This window comes from Megalopta genalis, unplaced genomic scaffold, assembly GCF_051020955.1.
Source record: "Megalopta genalis isolate 19385.01 unplaced genomic scaffold, iyMegGena1_principal scaffold1113, whole genome shotgun sequence".
NCBI classification, from domain to species: Eukaryota; Metazoa; Arthropoda; class Insecta; order Hymenoptera; family Halictidae; genus Megalopta; species Megalopta genalis.
The window spans coordinates 54,574-75,960 of NW_027477182.1; the positions used below are offsets into that span (position 1 = coordinate 54,574).

Here is a 21,387-nt window from a genome sequence, read left to right on the forward strand (position 1 = left end):
TGCAGTTGATTCTAAATCATGTTTTTCACAAGTATCTAAATCTAACGCATTTGTTTCGCAAGAATACGGAGCTATACCATGTGTTTCGCGTTGATTTGAAGCTAAATAATGTGTTTCGAATGGATTTGAATCTAAGCCTTCTACTTCGCACTGGTTTGAAGCTAAACCATTTGAGTCGCATGGATTTGAAGCTAAGCCTTCTATTTCGCTTTGATTTGAAGCCAAATCATGTTTTTCGCTTTGATTTGAAGCCAAATCATGTGTTTCGCTTGGATTTGAAGCTAACTCTTTTGTTTCGCTTCCATTTGAAGCTATAACACCTATATTGCAAGTATTTGAAGAAAAATCTTTTTTTCCGCATGGATTTGAAGCTAAGCCTTCTGCTTCACATTGGTTTGAAGCTCAATCCTGTGTATCGCATTGATTTGCAGCTAAACCTTCTACATCGCATTGATTTGAAGCTAAATCATGTGTTTGGCATGGATTTGAAGCTAACTCGTTTGTGTCGCCTGCATTTGAAGCTATATCATTTATATCGCAAGTATTTGATGCTGAATCAGTTGTGTCGTATGGATTTGAAGCCTTCTAAGCCTTCTACTTCGCATTACATTCATGTGTTTCGCATGGATTTGAAACTAATCGTTTGTTTTGACTGCTTTTGAACCAACTTCATTTATATCGCAGGGATTGTTAGCTTAATCATTTCTTTTGCATGGATTTGAAGTTAACTCATTTGATTCGCCTGCATTTGAATCTAAAACACTTAAATCGCAAGTATTTGATTTAAATCAATTGTTTCGAATGGATTTGAAGATAATTCTACTACATCGTATTGATTTGAACACAAATCATGTTTTTCGCATGGATTTAAAGCTAAGCCATCTACTTCGCAGTGATTATAAGCCAAATCATGTGTTTCGCATGGATTTGAAGCTGTCTCGTTTGTTTCGAATCCAGTTGATACTAAATCATGAATATCACAAGTATTTGAAGCTAAACCATTTGATTCGCTTGGCTTTGAATCTAAGCCTTTTACTTCGCATTGATTGGAAGCTAAATCACGTGTTTGCATGGATTTGAAGCTAAGCCTTCTAGATCGCATTGATTTGAATCTAAATCATGTGTTTTGCTTGGATTTGAAGCTAACACGTTTGTTTCACATAGAGTTGAAACGAAATCATGTATATCACAAGTATTTGAATCTAAACCTTTTGATTCGGATGGAATTGAAGGTAAGCATTCTACTTCGCATTGATTTGAAGCATAATCATGTGTTTCGCATGGATTTGAAGCTAACTCGTTTGTTTCGCATGCAGCTGAAGCTATATCACCTATATCCGAAGTGTTTGAAGTTCAATCGTTTGTTCCGCACAGATTTGAAGCTAATCCTTCTACTTCGCATTGATGTGAAGCTATATCATGTGTATCGCATGGATTTTGAAGCTTTTATTCGTCTGCATTTGAAGCTATACCACTTATATCCCAAGTGTTTGAAGCCATGTCATTTGTTTCGCGTGGATTCGAAGCTAAACCTTCTACATCGCATTGATTTGCAGCTATATCATGTGTTTCGCGTGGATTTGAAGCTAACTCGTTTGCTTCGTCTGCATTTGAAGCTATATCACTCATATCGCAAGTATCTGAAGCTAAATCATTTGTGTCGCATTGTTTCTTAAGCTAAACCTTCTACATATCATTGATTTGAAACTTAATCGTGTGTTTTGCATGAACTTGAAGCTATCTCGTTCGTTCCTCCTGCATTTGAAGCTATATCACTTATATCGCAAGTATCTGAAGCTAAACCATTTTTTTTGCCTTAATTTGAAGCTTAGCCTTCTACTTCGGATTGTTTCGATGCTAAATCACGTGTATCGCATGGATTTCGATGCTAACTCGTTTGATTCGTCTGCATTTGAAGCTATATCACTTAAATCCCAAGTGTTTGAAGCTAAATCATTTGTTTCGCAAGGATTTGATGCTAAACCTTCTACATCGCATTGGTTTGAAGCTAAATCATGCGCTTCGTTTGGATTTGAAGCTAAACCTTCTACATCGCATTGATTTGAAGCTAAATCATGTGATTCGCTTGCATTTGAAGCTAAGCCATCTACATCGCATCGATTTTAAGCTAAATCATTTCTTTCGCTTAGATTTCAAGCTAACTCGTTTGTTTCGTCTGCATTTGAGGCTATATCACTTATATCGCAAGTGTATGAAGCTATATCATTTGTATAGCTTGGATTTGAAGCTAAACCTTCTACATAGCATTGATTTGCAGGCTAAATCATGTGTTTCGCATGGATTTGAAGCTAACTCGTTTGCTTCGTCTGCATTTGAAGCTATATCACTCATATCGCAAGTATCTGAAGCTAAATCATTTGTGTCGCATCGTTTCTTAAGCTAAACCTTCTACATATCATTGATTTGAAACTTAATCGTGTGTTTTGCATGAACTTGAAGCTATCTCGTTCGTTCCTCCTGCATTTGAAGCTATATCACTTATATCGCAAGTATCTGAAGCTAAACCATTTTTTTTGCATTAATTTGAAGCTTAGCCTTCTACTTCGCATTGTTTCGATGCTAAATCACGTCTATCGCATGGATTTCGATGCTAACTCGTTTGATTCGTCTGCATTTGAAGCTATATCACTTAAATCCCAAGTGTTTGAAGCTAAATCATTTGTTTCGCAAGGATTTGATGATAAACCTTCTACATCGCATTGGTTTGAAGCTAAATCATGCGCTTCGTTTGGATTTGAAGCTAAACCTTCTACATCGCATTGATTTGAAGCTAAACCTTTTACATTCTATTGATTTGAAGCTAAACCTTCTACCTCTAATTGATTTGAAGCTAAACCTTCTACATCGCATCGATTGGAAGCTAAATCATGTGATTCGCTTGCATTTGAAGCTAAGCCATCTACATCGCATCGATTTTAAGCTAAATCATTTCTTTCGCTTAGATTCCAAGCTAACTCGTTTGTTTTGTCTGCATTTGAGGCTATATCACTTATATCGCAAGTATCTGAAGCTAAATCATTTGTTTAGTTTGGATTTGAAGCTAAACCTTCTACATAGCATTGATTTGAAGCTTAATCATGTGTTTTGCATACATTTGAAGCTAACTCGTTTGTTTCCCCTACATTTGAAGCTATATCAATTTTATCGCAAGTATCTGATGCTACATTATTTGTTTCGCATGGATTTGAAGCTAAGCCTTCTACTTCGCATTGATTTGAAGCTAAATCATTTGTTTCGCATGGAATTGAAGATACCTCGTTCGTTCCTCCAGCTTTAGAAGCTATATCACTTATATCGCAAGTATTTGAAACTAAATCATATGTGTCGCATGGATTTGAAGCTGAACCTTCTACATCGCATTGATTTGAAGCTAAATCTTGTGTATCGCTTGGATTTGAAGCTAACTCGTTCGTTGCGCATGCAGTTAAATCTAAATAATGTACATCACAAGTATTTGAAGCTAAACCATTTGTTTCGCTTGGATTTGAAACAAAGCCTTCTACTTCGCATTAATTGGAAGCTAAATCACGTGTTTCGCGTGGATTTGAAGCTAACTCGTTCGATGCGCATGCAGTTAAGTCTAAATAACGTATATCACAAGTATTTGTAGCTAAACCATTTGTTTCGCATGGATTTGAAGCTACGCCTTCTAGTTCGCATTGATTTGAAGCTAAACCATTTGATTCGCATGGATTTGCAGCTAAGCCTTCTACTTCGCATTAATTGGACGCTAAATCACGTGTTTTGCATGGATTTGAAGCTAAACCTTCTACATCGCATTAATTTGAAGATAAATCGTGTGTTTCGCATGGATTTGAAGCTAACTCGTTCGTTTCGCATGCAGTTCTAGCTAAATAATGTATATCACAAGTATTTGTAGCTAAACCATTTGTTTTGGATGGATTTGAAGCTAAGCCTTCTACTTCGCGTTCATTTGAAGCTAAATCATTTGTTTCGCATGGATTTGAATCTAAGGCTTGTCCTTCGAATTGATTTGAAGCTAAATCATGTTTTTCGTATGGATTTGAAGCTAAACCTTCTACATCGCATTGATTTGAAGCTAAACCTTCTAAATTCTATTGGTTTGAAGCTAAACCTTCTACCTCTTATTGATTTGAAGCTAAACCTTCTACATCGCATTGATTTGAAGCTAAATCATGTGTTTCGCTTGCATTTGAAGCTAAGCCATCTACATCGCATCGATTTTAAGCAAAATCATTTCTTTCGCTTAGATTTCAAGCTAACTCGTTTGTTTTGTCTGCATTTGAGGCTATATCACTTATATCGCAAGTATCTGAAGCTAAATCATTTATTTAGCTTGGATTTGAAGCTAAACCTTCTACATAGCATTGATTTGAAGCTTAATCATGTGTTTTGCATAGATTTGAAGCTAACTCGTTTGTTTCCCCTACATTTGAAGCTATATCACTTATATCGCAAGTATCTGATGCTAAATTATTTGTTTCGCATGGATTTGAAGCTATGCCTTCAACTTCGCATTGATTTGAAGCTAAATCATTTGTTTCGCATGGAATTGAAGATACCTCGTTTGTTCCTCCAGCTCTAGAAACTATATCACTTATATCGCAAGAATTTGAAGCTAAATCACATGTGTCGCATGGATTTCAAGCTGAACCTTCTACATGGCATTGATTTGAAGCTAAATCATGTGTTTCGCATGGATTTGAAGCTGACTCGTTCGTTTCGCATGCAGTTGTAGCTAAATAATGTATATCACAAGTGTTTGTAGCTAAACCATTTGTTTTGCATGGAATTGAAGCTAAGCCTCCTACTTCGCATTCATTTGAAGCTAAACCATTTGTTTCGCATGGATTTGAAGATAAACCTTCTACATCGCATTGATTTGCAGCTAAATCATGTGTTTCGCATGGATTTGAAGCTAACTCGATCGTTTCGCCACCATTTGAAACTATATCACTTATATCGCAAGTATTTGAAGCTAAATCAAATGTGCCGCATGGATTTGAAGCTGAACCTACTACATCGCACTGATTTGCAGTTAAATAATGTGTTTCGCATGGATTTGAAACTAAACCTTCTACATCCCATGGATTTGAATCTAAATCATGTGTTTGGCATGGATTTGAAGCTAAACCTTCTACATCGCATTGATTTGAAGCTTAAACGTGTGTTTTACATCGATTTGAAACTAACTCGTTGGTTTCCCCTTCATTTGAATCTATTTCAATTATATCGCAAGTATCTGATGCTAAATCATTTGTTTCGCATGGATTTGAAGCTAAACCTACTACATCGCATTGATTTGAAGCTAAACCTTCTACATCGCATAGATTTGAAGCTTAAACGTGTGTTTTACATCGATTTGAAACTAACTCATTGGTTTCCCCTTCATTTGAATCTATTTCAGTTATATCGCAAGTATCTGATGCTAAATCATTTGTTTCGCATGGATTTAAAGCTAAACCTACTACATCGCATTGATTTGGAGCTAAACCTTCTACATCGCATTGATTTGAAGCTAAACCTTCTACATCGCATTGATTTGAAGCTACATCATGTGTTTCGCATGGATTTGAAGCTAAGCTTTCTACTTTGCATTGATTGGAAACTAAATCACGCGTTTTGCATGGATTTGAAACTGATCCATTTGATTCGCATGGATTTGAAGCTAAGCCTTCTACTTCGCGCAGATTTGAAGCTAGATCATGTGTTTCGCATGGATTTGAAGCTAAGCCTTCTACTTCGCATTGCTTAGATGCTAAATCATGTGTTTCGCATGGATTTAAAGCTAAGCCTTCTACTTCGCATTAATTGGACGTTAAATCACGTGTTTTGCGTGCATGTGAAGCTAAACCTTCTACATCGCATTGATTTGAAGCTAAATCATGTGTTTCGCATGAAGTTGAAGCTACCTCATGTCTCTCACAAGTATTTGAAGATGAACCATTTGAACGCATTGATTTGAACCCGAGCCTTCTACTTCGCACTGATTTGCAGATAAATAATGTGTTTTGCATGGATTTGAAGCTAAACCTTCTACATCCCATGGATTTGAATCTAAATCATGTGTTTGGCATGGATGTGAAGCTTACTCGTCCGTTGCGCATGCAGTTAAATCTAAACAACGTATATCACAAGTATTTGAAGCTAAACCATTTGATTCGCATGGATTTGCAGCTAAGCCTTCTACTCCGTATTAATTGGACGCTAAATCACGTGTTTTGCATGGATTTGAAGCTAAACCTTCTACATCGCATTGATTTGAAGCTAAATCATGTGTTTCGCTTGCATTTGAAGCTATGCCATCTACATCGCATCGATTTTAAGCAAAATCATTTCTCTCGCTTAGATTTCAAGCTAACTCGTTTGTTTTGTCTGCATTTGAGGCTATATCACTTATATCGCAAGTATCTGAAGCTAAATCATTTCTTTAGCTTGGATTTGAAGCTAAACCTTCTACATAGCATTGATTTGAAGCTTAATCATGTATTTTGCATACATTTGAAGCTAACTCGTTTGTTTCCCCTACATTTGAAGCTATATCAATTTTATCGCAAGTATCTGATGCTACATTATTTGTTTCGCATGGATTTGAAGCTATATCATTTATATCGCAAGTATCTGACGCTAAATCAATTGTGTCGCATGGATTTGAAGCTAAACCTACTACATCACATTGATTTGAAGCTAAATCATGTGTATCGCATGGATTTGAAACTAAACCTTCTACATCGCATTGATTTGAAGCTAAATCATGTGTTTCGCATGGATTTGAAGCTAACTCGTTCGATGCGCATGCAGTTAAGTCTAAATAACGTATATCACAAGTATTTGTAGCTAAACCATTTGTTTCGCATGGATTTGAAGCTACGCCTTCTACTTCGCATTGATTTGAAGCTAAATCATTTGCTTCGCATGGAATTAAAGCTACCTCGTTTGTTCCTCCAGCTTTTGAAGCTATATCACTTATATCGCAAGTATTTGAAGCTAAATCATGTGTGTCGCATGGATTTGAAGCCAAACCTTCTACATCGCACTGATTTGAAGCTAAATCTTGTGTATCGCATGGATTTGAAGCTAAGCCTTCTACTTCGCATTGATTTGAAGCTAAATCGTGTGTTTCGCATGGATTTGAAGCTAACTCGTTCTATGCGCATGCAGTTAAGTCTAAATAACGTATATCACAAGTATTTGTAGCTAAACCATTTGTTTCGCATGGATTTGAAGCTACGCCTTCTACTTCGCATTGATTTGAAGCTACATCATTTGTTTCGCATGGAATTGAAGCTACCTCGTTTGTCCCTCCTGCTTTTGAAGCTATATCACTTATATCGCATGGATTTGACGCTGAATCTACTACATCGCATTAATTTGAAGCTAAATCTTGTGTATCGCATGGATTTTTAGCAAACCATCTACATCGCATTGATTTGAATCTTAATCATGTGTTTCGCATGGATTTGATGCTAACTCGTTTGTTTCGCATGGAGTTGTAGCTAAATAATGTATATCACAAGTATTTGTAGCTAAACCATTTGTTTCGCATGAATTTAAAGCTAAGCCTTCTACTTCGCATTTATTTGAAGCTAACTCATTTGTTTCCCCTGCATTTGAAGCTATATCATTTATATCGCAAGTATCTGACGCTAAATCAATTGTGTCGCATGGATTTGAAGCTGAACCTACTACATCGCATTGATTTGAAGCTAAATCATGTGTATCGCATGGATTTGAAACTAAACCTTCTACATCGCATTGATTTGAAGCTAAATCATGTGTTTCGCATGGATTTGAAGCTAACTCGTTTGTTTCGCATGCAGTTGTAGCTAAATAATGTATATCCCAAGTATTTGTATCTAAACCATTTGTTTCGCATGGATTTGAAGCTATGCCTTCTACTTCGCATTGATTTGAAGCTAAATCATTTGTTTCGCATGGATTTGAAGATAAACCTTCTACATCGCATTGATTTGCAGCTAAATCATGTGTTTCGCATGGATTTGAAGCTAACTCGATCGTTTCGCCACCATTTGAAACTATATCACTTATATCGCAAGTATTTGAAGCTAAATCATATGTGCCGCATGGATTTGAAGCTGAACCTACTACATCGCACTGATTTGCAGTTAAATAATGTGTTTCGCATGGATTTGAAACTAAACCTTCTACATCCCATGGATTTGAATCTAAATCATGTGTTTGGCATGGATTTGAAGCTAAACCTTCTACATCGCATTGATTTGAAGCTTAAACGTGTGTTTTACATCGATTTGAAACTAACTCGTTGGTTTCCCCTTCATTTGAATCTATTTCAATTATATCGCAAGTATCTGATGCTAAATCATTTGTTTCGCATGGATTTGAAGCTAAACCTACTACATCGCATTGATTTGAAGCTAAACCTTCTACATCGCATAGATTTGAAGCTTAAACGTGTGTTTTACATCGATTTGAAACTAACTCATTGGTTTCCCCTTCATTTGAATCTATTTCAGTTATATCGCAAGTATCTGATGCTAAATCATTTGTTTCGCATGGATTTAAAGCTAAACCTACTACATCGCATTGATTTGGAGCTAAACCTTCTACATCGCATTGATTTGAAGCTAAACCTTCTACATCGCATTGATTTGAAGCTACATCATGTGTTTCGCATGGATTTGAAGCTAAGCTTTCTACTTTGCATTGATTGGAAACTAAATCACGTGTTTTGCATGGATTTGAAACTGATCCATTTGATTCGCATGGATTTGAAGCTAAGCCTTCTACTTCGCGCAGATTTGAAGCTAGATCATGTGTTTCGCATGGATTTGAAGCTAAGCCTTCTACTTCGCATTGCTTAGATGCTAAATCATGTGTTTCGCATGGATTTAAAGCTAAGCCTTCTACTTCGCATTAATTGGACGTTAAATCACGTGTTTTGCGTGCATGTGAAGCTAAACCTTCTACATCGCATTGATTTGAAGCTAAATCATGTGTTTCGCATGAAGTTGAAGCTACCTCATGTCTCTCACAAGTATTTGAAGATGAACCATTTGAACGCATTGATTTGAACCCGAGCCTTCTACTTCGCACTGATTTGCAGATAAATAATGTGTTTTGCATGGATTTGAAGCTAAACCTTCTACATCCCATGGATTTGAATCTAAATCATGTGTTTGGCATGGATGTGAAGCTTACTCGTCCGTTGCGCATGCAGTTAAATCTAAACAACGTATATCACAAGTATTTGAAGCTAAACCATTTGATTCGCATGGATTTGCAGCTAAGCCTTCTACTCCGTATTAATTGGACGCTAAATCACGTGTTTTGCATGGATTTGAAGCTAAACCTTCTACATCGCATTGATTTGAAGCTAAATCATGTGTTTCGCTTGCATTTGAAGCTATGCCATCTACATCGCATCGATTTTAAGCAAAATCATTTCTCTCGCTTAGATTTCAAGCTAACTCGTTTTTTTTGTCTGCATTTGAGGCTATATCACTTATATCGCAAGTATCTGAAGCTAAATCATTTCTTTAGCTTGGATTTGAAGCTAAACCTTCTACATAGCATTGATTTGAAGCTTAATCATGTGTTTTGCATACATTTGAAGCTAACTCGTTTGTTTCCCCTACATTTGAAGCTATATCAATTTTATCGCAAGTATCTGATGCTACATTATTTGTTTCGCATGGATTTGAAGCTATATCATTTATATCGCAAGTATCTGACGCTAAATCAATTGTGTCGCATGGATTTGAAGCTAAACCTACTACATCACATTGATTTGAAGCTAAATCATGTGTATCGCATGGATTTGAAACTAAACCTTCTACATCGCATTGATTTGAAGCTAAATCATGTGTTTCGCATGGATTTGAAGCTAACTCGTTCGATGCGCATGCAGTTAAGTCTAAATAACGTATATCACAAGTATTTGTAGCTAAACCATTTGTTTCGCATGGATTTGAAGCTACGCCTTCTACTTCGCATTGATTTGAAGCTAAATCATTTGCTTCGCATGGAATTAAAGCTACCTCGTTTGTTCCTCCAGCTTTTGAAGCTATATCACTTATATCGCAAGTATTTGAAGCTAAATCATGTGTGTCGCATGGATTTGAAGCCAAACCTTCTACATCGCACTGATTTGAAGCTAAATCTTGTGTATCGCATGGATTTGAAGCTAAGCCTTCTACTTCGCATTGATTTGAAGCTAAATCGTGTGTTTCGCATGGATTTGAAGCTAACTCGTTCTATGCGCATGCAGTTAAGTCTAAATAACGTATATCACAAGTATTTGTAGCTAAACCATTTGTTTCGCATGGATTTGAAGCTACGCCTTCTACTTCGCATTGATTTGAAGCTACATCATTTGTTTCGCATGGAATTGAAGCTACCTCGTTTGTCCCTCCTGCTTTTGAAGCTATATCACTTATATCGCATGGATTTGACGCTGAATCTACTACATCGCATTAATTTGAAGCTAAATCTTGTGTATCGCATGGATTTTTAGCAAACCATCTACATCGCATTGATTTGAATCTTAATCATGTGTTTCGCATGGATTTGATGCTAACTCGTTTGTTTCGCATGGAGTTGTAGCTAAATAATGTATATCACAAGTATTTGTAGCTAAACCATTTGTTTCGCATGAATTTAAAGCTAAGCCTTCTACTTCGCATTTATTTGAAGCTAACTCATTTGTTTCCCCTGCATTTGAAGCTATATCATTTATATCGCAAGTATCTGACGCTAAATCAATTGTGTCGCATGGATTTGAAGCTGAACCTACTACATCGCATTGATTTGAAGCTAAATCATGTGTATCGCATGGATTTGAAACTAAACCTTCTACATCGCATTGATTTGAAGCTAAATCATGTGTTTCGCATGGATTTGAAGCTAACTCGTTTGTTTCGCATGCAGTTGTAGCTAAATAATGTATATCACAAGTATTTGTATCTAAACCATTTGTTTCGCATGGATTTGAAGCTATGCCTTCTACTTCGCATTGATTTGAAGCTAAATCATTTGTTTCGCATGGATTTGAATCTAAGCCTTGTCCTTCGAATTGATTTGAAGCTAAATCATGTGTTTCGTATGGATTTGAAGCTAAACCTTCTACATCGCATTGATTTGAAGCTAAACCTTCTACATTCTATTGATTTGAAGCTAAACCTTCTACCTCTTATTGATTTGAAGCTAAACCTTCTACATCGCATTGATTTGAAGCTAAATCATGTGTTTCGCTTGCCTTTGATGCTAAGCCATCTCTATCGCATCGATTTCAAGCTGAATCATTTGTTTAGCTTGGATTTGAAGCTAAACCTTCTACATAGCATTGATTTGAAGCTTAATCATGTGTTTTGCATAGATTTGAAGATAACTCTTTTGCTTCGCCTGCATTTGAAGATAAATCATGTATATCACATGTATTTGAAGCTAAACCAGTTGATTCTCATGTATTTGATTCTAAGCCTTCTACATCGCATTGATTTGAAGCTAAATCATGTGTTCCGCATGGATTTCAAGATAACTCGTTTGTTTCGTTTGCAGTTCAAGCTAAATCATGTATATCACAAGTATAAGAAGGTAAACCGTTTGTTTCGCATTGATTTGAAGCTAAGGTTTCTACTTCGCATTGATTTGAAGCTAAATCACGTGTTCCGCATTGATTTGAAGCTAACTCTTTTGCTTCGCGTGCATTTGAAAATAAATCATGTATATCACATGTATTTGAAGCTAAACCATTCGATTCGCGTGGATTTGAAGCTAACTCGTTTGTTCCGCATGCAGTTGAAGCTGAATCATGTATATCACAAGTATTTGAAGCTAAACCATTTGTTTCGCATGGATTTGAAGCTAAATCTTCTACTTCGCATTAATTTGAAACTAAATCATGTGATTCGCATGGATTTGAAGCTAACTCGTTTGATACGCATGCAGTTGAAGCTAAATCATGTATAACACAAGTATTTGAAGCTAAACCATTTGTTTCGCATGGATTTGAAGATAAGCCTTCTACTTCGCATTGATTTGAAGCTAACTCGTTTGTTTCGTCTGCATTTGAAGCTACACCATGTATAAAACAAGTACTTGACGCTAAACCATTTGTTTCGCATGGATTTGAAGATAAGCCTTCTACTTCGCATTGATTTGAAGCTAACTCGATTGTTTCGCCTGCATTAAGAAGCTATATCACTTAAATTCTCAAGAATTTGAAGCTAAACCATTCGTTTCGCATGGATTTGAAGCTAAGCCTTCTGCTTCGCATGAAATTGAAGCTAAATCATGTGTTTCGCATGGATTTGAAGCTAACTCGATTGTTTCGCATGCAGTTGAAGCTAAATCATGTATATCAGAGGTATTTGAAGCTAAAACAATTGTTTCGCATGGATTTGAAGCTGAGGCTTCTACTTCGCATTGATTTGAAGCTGAATCATGTGTTTCGCTTGATTTTGAAGCTTACACGATGGTTTCTCATGCAGTTGAAGCTAAATCATGTTTATCAGAGGTATTTGAAGCTAAACCATTTGATTAGCGTGGTTTTGAAGCTAAGCATTCCACTTCGCATTGATTTGAAGCTAAAAAATGTGTTTTGCATGGATTGGAAGCTAACTCGTTTGTTTCGCCTGCAGTTGAAGCTATATCAATTATATCGCAAGTATCTGAAGCTAAATCACTTGTTTCTCATGGATTCGAAGCTAAGCCTTCTACATCACATTGATTTGAAGCTAAATGATTTGTTTCCCATGGATTTGAAGCTTAATCCTGTGTTTTGCATGGATTTGAAGCTAACTCGTTTGTTCCGCCTGCATATGAAGCTGTTTCATTTATACCGCAAGTATTTGAAGCTAAATCATTCGTTTTGCATGGCTTTGAAGCTAACTCGTTTGTTACGCCTGCATTTGAAGCAATATCACTTATGTCGCAGTTATCTGAAGATAAATCAATTGTTTCACATGTATTTGAAACTAAGCCTTCTACTTCGCATTGATTTAAAGGTAGATCATGTGTATCGCATGGATTTGAAGCTAACTCGTTTGTTTCGCATGAATTTGAAGCTAAATCATGTGTTTCGCATGGATTTGAAGATAACTCGTTTGTTCTGTCTGCAATTGAAGCTATATCACTAATATCGAGAGTATTTGAAGCTAAACCTTCTACATCGCGTTGATTTGAAACCAAATCATGTGTTTCGCTTTGATATGAAGCTAAATCATTTGTTTCGCACTGATGTGAAGCTAACTCGTTTGTTTTGTCTGCATTTGAAGCTGTTTCAATTATATCGCAAGTTGTTCCGTTGTATGACGGAACCTTTATAAATCAAGCGAGGAAAAATGGTGTCCTCGAGTCAAACATTATTGACCATCTACGTCCGTCCCTGGGAAGCGGAAAATTGCCAGATGTGGATAACCCAGGGACCGAAGGCCCTAGGAAATAGCATATTTTGGACGAAGCAATCGAAATGCCAGAACACCCGTAGTAAACAATTTCGTTGAAAGCCATTTCCGTCTTCTATTCAAGTATTTCTTTTATGACCCACAGTTGGTCACCAAATGTCAATTCTAGCCGTTTTTTACGATATGCATGTTCCACCGAGAAGAGGCATTTTCCGGATCATTGTTTGCTACGGCTTATCCTTGGGACACTCGGGTTACTTCGCGGGCGTCACCCGAGGGCACGAGCACTACCTGCGGGTGACCCTTAGTTTGGGGCGGTCACCTTTCGAATTTTGTACTCCAATCAGTCAGGGCGACCGTTTCCCTCACTCCTCGCAAAAAATGAATAATCCACAAATCCGACTGTCCCAAATTTAGAACACACCCACACCGAACTTACCTCCGAGAAGACACAACACACAACATTCATTCTTCCACCAACCCGAACACGGAATAGTCTACTCTCTAAAAATTATACTCTGTATCGATGTGAATTTGAATGTTCAAATATATTCCAAGTTAAAGAAAAAAAACTCAGCTTAGTATCCCTAGCAACTTGAAAAGTCGTAGGGAACCGCGAATATCAAATACGCGGAAAAACATTGGTCCTTCGAGCCGGATTTAGTGTTTGTGAATTCAACAGACATCGACAACACAACCAACAGATGATCATTCATAGGATCACAACACCACCAGTATCAGGCCGATCCACGCTAGCAACTCTGAAATCCTAGTACACATCCGCCTTCAGAGCCACAAGGAAACAGGAACATCAGCAAAACCCAATCATTCAATTCTTCGCATCACAAAGGTAGGCTCATTCATAGCATCATCGATTCCCATATCGCGTCCCGTTTTCCTACAATGGCTTCCGCAGACATCCAAATCAGCACGTTACGCCGCAAACGTGGTAACATTATCGGTCAAATCACAACACTTACCAGAGTTCTGGACAATTCACAAGATCCAGATCACTGCGATAAACTATTAATAACAGAACATCTCAATGGACTTGTTAAATCATGGAATCGGTTCGATGATATACAATTCGAAATAGAAACGCTAGATTCATCGGAAGAAACGCGACGATCAGAGATCCAATGCGATTATTACGCAGTTGTAGCTCGTGCAAAACGAATTCTTCAACAAGACGAGTCACGGAACAACACGCGCAACAACCTTACTGAGTCAACAGCATCTATCGTATCAGCCCCCATAGCCGTAAAATTACCGGAGATGCGATTACCGACATTCGACGGAACCATTGAAAATTGGTCATCCTTCTACGACCTGTTTTCATCGACGATCGACCGCAACGAAAACCTCACCTTAGTGCAAAAATTGCAATACCTAAGATCAACCCTCACCGGGAAGGCCGCCGCATGCATCAAATCGTTAACAACGACCGATGTGAACTATCCTGCCGCCATTGAAATACTGAAAGAAAAATTCGACTGTCTACGCAAAACCCTTTTACGACATTGTGATGCGATTCGAGAGATTCCGAAGCTCGCAAAAGACACACCCGAAGCAATCGACGATTTACTAGACACCTTGAATCAACATCTACGCGCATTAAACAATCTCGGGGAACCCGTAGCAACTTGGAACACACTTCTTATATCAACAATCCTATCAAAACTCAATTCAGATACAATTTTGCAATGGGAACTCACGTTACCAGACAAGCAAATGCCATCATACACGCACCTCATCAAATTCTTACGAAAACGAGCAAACTGTTCAATAGTTGTCAACGGAACCAATCTAATCTCCAGAACTCGTCACCCCTCAGTAAATACATCTCCTAAAAGTATCCACGCAAACTACTCGAAGACACAGACATTTTTCACCGCCAAACCTGCGCAATGTCCAATCTGCAACGGGTCACACATGGTTCGGGATTGTGAAGTCTTCAATTCAGCTTCCCCCACTACGCGATTAGAAAATGCTACTAAAAATTCATTGTGCCACAATTGTTTACGACCTGGCCACACCACTAACATATGCCGCTCGATTTTCACATGCCGAATTTGCAACCAACGTCACCACACTCTTATACATCAACCAAACGATACGGTGAATCAGAAACCCTCCACCTCCGCAACTACGACCACACACACATCCAAATCAACTACAGCTCCACAAGAAGAAATCACTGAGCCAAACCAACCTTTGTGCAATCGGTGACTATTTCCTCGTGGGATCTCAAGGGACAGGGACACTCACAACATTTTTATTGTAGACTCCCAATCAAACGACCTTTTGGTTACGGCAATCATCCACGCTATCAGTAAGACACATAAACCAGTGACATGCCGGGCTTTAATCGACACCTGCTCGACCACAAATTTCATGACACAAGATCTTGCAAAGAAACTCTCCTTACCTCTAAAACATTGTTCTATTCCGGTCGGCGCGCTCGATACTCTCACTACTGTAGCGAAACACATCGTCAAGGCCACCATCCGTTCCAGAATCAAGAACTATCAACGAACTCTCACCTTTTTAGTCGTGCCCAACATTGCAACCGCAATTCCAGGCGATACAATTGATCGCGCTACCCTAAACATCCCAAGAAACATCGAACTCGCAGATCCTACGTTCCACCGCCCGGCACCAATCGACATGCTGTTAGGGGCCGGCACGGCATTATCCATTTTAAGTGTAGGTCAGATCAATCTTTCACAACCCGATGACCCAGACCTATATCTCCAGAAAACAATGTTGGGTTGGGTAATCGGGGGGAGCGCACCCACATTCAAACCAATAAGAAGTGCTTCATGCCACACACACACATCACTCCAATTCGATCTCACACGTTTTTGGGAAATTGAAGACGGTCCACAAATACCTCATTTCTCAGAAGCAGAAACAGCATGTGAGGAATATTTCAAAAACACGATCACACGAAACGCGGAAGGAAGATACGTCGTATCACTTCCATTCAACAACGACAAACCAAAACTCGGAGAATCGAAGTCAGCAGCCTATAAACGATTTCTATCCTTAGAAAGAAGGTTAAAACGAGATCCGGAGTTAAACAATCAGTATAAAGCTATTTTTAAGGAATATCTGGATCTTGGCCACATGTCCGAGATCCCTGATCCCAACGAAGGCTATTACCTTGCACACCACGGGGTACTCAAGATGTCCAGCCAAACCACCAAGCTCCGCATCGTTTTCGACGGATCAGCTGCCTCAAGCACGGGTCTATCACTCAACGACGTACTACATACTGGCCCCAAAATCCAAGATGATTTATTGTATATTCTTCTGAGATTCCGCACACATCAATACGTTGTCACTGGTGACATCGAAAAGATGTACCGACAATTTTTAATACGTCCAGAAGATAGGAAATTTCAACAAGTACTCTGGCGAGACCATAACGACAACATTAAGACGTTCCAACTGAACACCGTCACGTTCGGACTATCAGCAGCGCCCTATTTGGCCATACGATGCTTAACCCAATTAGCGGACGATGAACATCACCGGTTTCCCCAGGCGTCCAAAGTTTTAAAACAAGATTTCTATGTAGACGATCTGATAACTGGAACCCCCACGATCCAAGAAGCCATCTCATTGCGCAAGGAATTAACATCATTACTCAACACAGCAGGGTTACACATCAGGCAATGGGCATCCAACGACAAACGTTTACTCGAAGATCTATCCGACGAAAACATAAATCAACAATTACATTTAGGCGAATCATCAATCGTCAAAACTTTAGGGATAGTCTGGAATTCGGCAGATGACTCCATCACCTACACTGTTAGACCCATTCTCCACACACCCCGCGCCACCAAACGCTTTATTAGTTCAGAAATTGCAAAAATTTATGACCCTCTAGGCCTATTAGGACCAGTCATCATTACGGCAAAACTAATCCTTCAGGAGCTCTGGACTTTAAGAATCGATTGGGACGAATCCTTACCCATGGCAATACACAATAAATGGAGTCAATATTACTCTCAATTACCTCTGCTCAACCAGGCAAGATTCCGGCGAAAAACCATCATTCAATCTGCATCCAACATTGAACTACATGGGTTCTGCGATGCTAGCGAAAGAGCCTACGGGGCCTGCGTGTATATTCGATCTCAGAACAATCACGGGGAGACAATCGTGGAACTTCTAGTCGCAAAATCCAGAGTCGCACCTTTAAAGAGCAAATCCATTCCGCGACTCGAATTATGTGGGTCGGTGTTGCTAGCATCGCTCATGACCACCGTGAAGAAGGCACTAGACCTGCAGATCGAACACACAGTATATTGGACAGATTCCACGATAGTTTTACATTGGTTGAGATCCTCACCACACACCTTAAAAACCTTCGTCGCTAACAGAGTGTCTGAAATTCAATCAACTACAACCATCACAGATTGGCGCCACGTCAGTTCTACAGACAACCCTGCAGATTTGTTGTCGCGGGGTCAAACAATTAAAGACTTTTTACAATCATCCGTTTGGCAGAACGGTCCATCTTGGCTCCAACAAGAGCACTCGCACTGGCCTACTTGGGAAACAGTTCTACACATTAACGATCCGGAGCGAAAAATCGCAATTTGCATGGCAACAATTCCTGTCACAAAAGACGCGAAAATCCTCGAACGGTATTCATCATGGACAAAATTAGTGCGAGTCATTGCACTCTGTCGGCGATGGAGGCCGGGTCGAATCATTAAGGGAAGCCTGACTGTTTCTGAACTATCCCAATCAAGGGTTACCATCCTCAGAATGCTCCAGGAAATATATTTCAAAACAGAAATACTGGCGCTTCGTCGTCAATCGGATCCCTATCTACACGGAAAACTGGCCAAATTGAATCCATTTCTCGATCAAGACGGACTTCTGAGAGTGGGAGGACGTCTCAAAAACTCAACTCTGACCTACTCTCAAAAACATCCAATTCTCCTTCCAAAATCACATATCACCACCTGCATCATAATGAATGAACACAAGAATCTTCTACATGCGGGAGCACAAACCACGTTATATTCACTAAGACGAACGTACTGGCCAATAGACGGTAGAAGTCTGGTATGGAGAACCATTCATGGATGTGTACGTTGCCGGCGAGCAAGTCCTCCATCCGTGGAATATATTATGGGTAATCTACCAATAGCACGAGTGACAGAATCGCGTCCATTCACAAACGTAGGAATCGACTACTGCGGACCTTTTTTTATCAAAGAAAAACAACACCGCAACCGCGGTCGAGTCAAGGTTTATGTGGCAGTCTTTGTTTGTCTCGCAATAAAAGCGATTCATCTTGAACTAGTCAGTGACCTAACCAGCGAAGCATTCATTGGAGCATTACGTCGATTCATCGCAAGAAGGGGATTTTGTGTGAACTTATATTCAGATAACGGTACAAATTTCAAGGGAGCCAATAATGAACTACGAGAACTCCGAGAACTCTTACGATCAGACGACCATCTCAAAAAAATCAATACCTTCCTCATTGAACGAGCCATCAATTGGCATTTTATTCCTCCACAAGCTCCACATTTTGGAGGCTTATGGGAAGCTGCGGTAAAGTCTTTTAAATATCATCTAAAACGCGTCGTAGGCCCGGAGTTACTCACATTTGAAGGGCTTAATACACTGATTATCGATGTCGAAGCTATCCTCAACTCTCGACCCCTCACTCCACTTTCTTCAGATCCCTCCGACCTCCTCGCACTCACTCCAGGTCATTTTCTCATCGGTGATGCACTCACGAGCTTGCGCGATCGCGATCTACAAGGAACCCCTGCAAATCGATTATCAGCATGGCAGCGTGTTCAACAATTGAAACAACATTTCTGGAAGCGCTGGCATCGTGAATATCTGAATGAATTGGCAAATCGCAATAAATGGACCAGGGGTCAACATTCCATCATCGAAGGTGCAATCGTTCTGCTCAGAGAAGACAACGTACCCTCAATGCACTGGCCTCTCGGACGAATCATTAAAACTCACCCAGGCTCCGACGGCATTGTTCGCGTAGCTACTGTCAGGATAGCCTCAAACGTGTTCGACCGGAGCGTGAAAAAACTTGTACCGTTATTGTGTCACTCGGAGGATCGACCACGAGAGAACAACTTAACCATGGTAGGACATGAAATATGTGAATAGGAAAAAGGTTTCACTATTGTTAATCTTATAGGTCATAAGGCAAAACTTCTATTCCATACCAAGCGTCGCCAACATTGTAATGTAGCATTTTAAGTTCCCAATCATATATATCTTAATATTAGCCAAGTAAATTCAGACATACAAACATAAACAACCACTCACCATCACACACACACCTGTCAACTTGATCTTGATCAGTACCCTCTCAACGGGGGGAGAATGTTCCGTTGTATGACGGAACCTTTATAAATCAAGCGAGGAAAAATGGTGTCCTCGAGTCAAACATTATTGACCATCTACGTCCGTCCTTGGGAAGCGGAAAATTGCCAGATGTGGATAACCCAGGGACCTAAGGCCCTAGGAAATAGCATATTTTGGACGAAGCAATCGAAATGCCAGAACACCCGTAGTAAACAATTTCGTTGAAAGCCATTTCCGTCTTCTATTCAAGTATTTCTTTTATGACCCACAGTTGGTCACCAAATATCAATTCTAGCCGTTTTTTACGATATGCATGTTCCACCGAGAAGAGGCATTTTCCGGATCATTGTTTGCTACGGCTTATCCTTGGGACACACGGGTTACTTCGCGGGCGACACCCGAGGGCACGAGCACTACCTGCGGGTGACCCTTAGTTTGGGGCGGTCACCTTTCGAATTTTGTACTCCAATCAGTCAGGGCGACCGTTTCCCTCACTCCTCGCAAAAAATGAATAATCCACAAATCCGACTGTCCCAAATTTAGAACACACCCACACCGAACTTACCTCCGAGAAGACACAACACACAACATTCATTCTTCCACCAACCCGAACACAGAATAGTCTACTCTCTAAAAATTATACTCTGTATCGATGTGAAGTTGAATGTTCAAATATATTCCAAGTTAAAGAAAAAAACTCAGCTTAGTATCCCTAGCAACTTGAAAAGTTGTAGGGAACCGCGAATATCAAATACGCGGAAAAACACAAGTATTTGAAGCTAAACCATTTGTTTTGCATGAATTTGAAGCTGAACTTTGTGTTTCGCAAGAATTTGAAGCTAAATCATGTGTTTGGCATGGATGTGAATCTAACTCGTTTGTATCGCCTGCCTTTGAAGCTATATCACTTATATTCGCAAGTATTTGAAGCTAAATCTTTCGTTCCTCATGGATTTGAAGATAAGCCTTCTACTTCACATTGATTTGAAGCTAAATCATGTGCTTCGCTTGAATTTGAAGCAATATCATTCGTTTTGCATGGATTTGATGCTAACTCGATTGTGTCGTCTGCATTTGAAGCTGTTTCAATAATATCTCAAGTATTCGAAGCTACATCAGTTGTGTCGCATGGATTTGAAGCTAAGACTTCTACTTCGCGTTGATATGAAGATAAATCTTGTGTTTCGCTTGGATTTGAAGCTAGCTCGTTTGTGATGACTGTATTTGAAGCTACTTCATTTATATCGCAAGTATTTGAAGCTGAACCATTTGTTTTGCATGGATTTGAAACTAATCCTTCTACTAGGAATTGATTTGAAACTAAATCAAATCTTGTGTTTCGCTTGGATTTGAAGCTAGCTCGTTTGTGTTGACTGTATTTGAATCTACTTCATTTATATCGCAAGTTTTTGAAGCTGAACCATTTGTTTCGAATGGATTTGAAGATAAGCCTTCTACTTCGCATTGATTTGAAGCTAACTCGATTGTTTCGCCTGCATTAAGAAGCTATATCACTTAAATTCGCAAGTATTTGAAGCTAAACCATTTGTTTCGCATGGATTTGAAGCTAATCCATCTGCATCGCATTGATTTGAAGTTAAATCATGTGTTTCGCTTGGATTTGAAGCTA

At 39.1% G+C, this 21,387-nt stretch overlaps 1 protein-coding gene across 1 annotated transcript; it reads left to right on the forward strand.

Annotated features, from left to right (window-relative positions):
* The first annotated feature begins 14,291 nt into the window (after positions 1-14,291).
* On the forward strand, positions 14,292-19,641 carry LOC143263681 (uncharacterized). The gene is made up of 3 exons (XM_076528465.1): positions 14,292-15,240; positions 15,673-19,532; positions 19,588-19,641. Exons 1-3 carry the CDS (start codon positions 14,292-14,294, stop codon positions 19,639-19,641), a joined length of 4,863 nt encoding a protein of 1,620 aa, XP_076384580.1.
* The last annotated feature ends 1,746 nt before the right edge of the window (positions 19,642-21,387 follow it).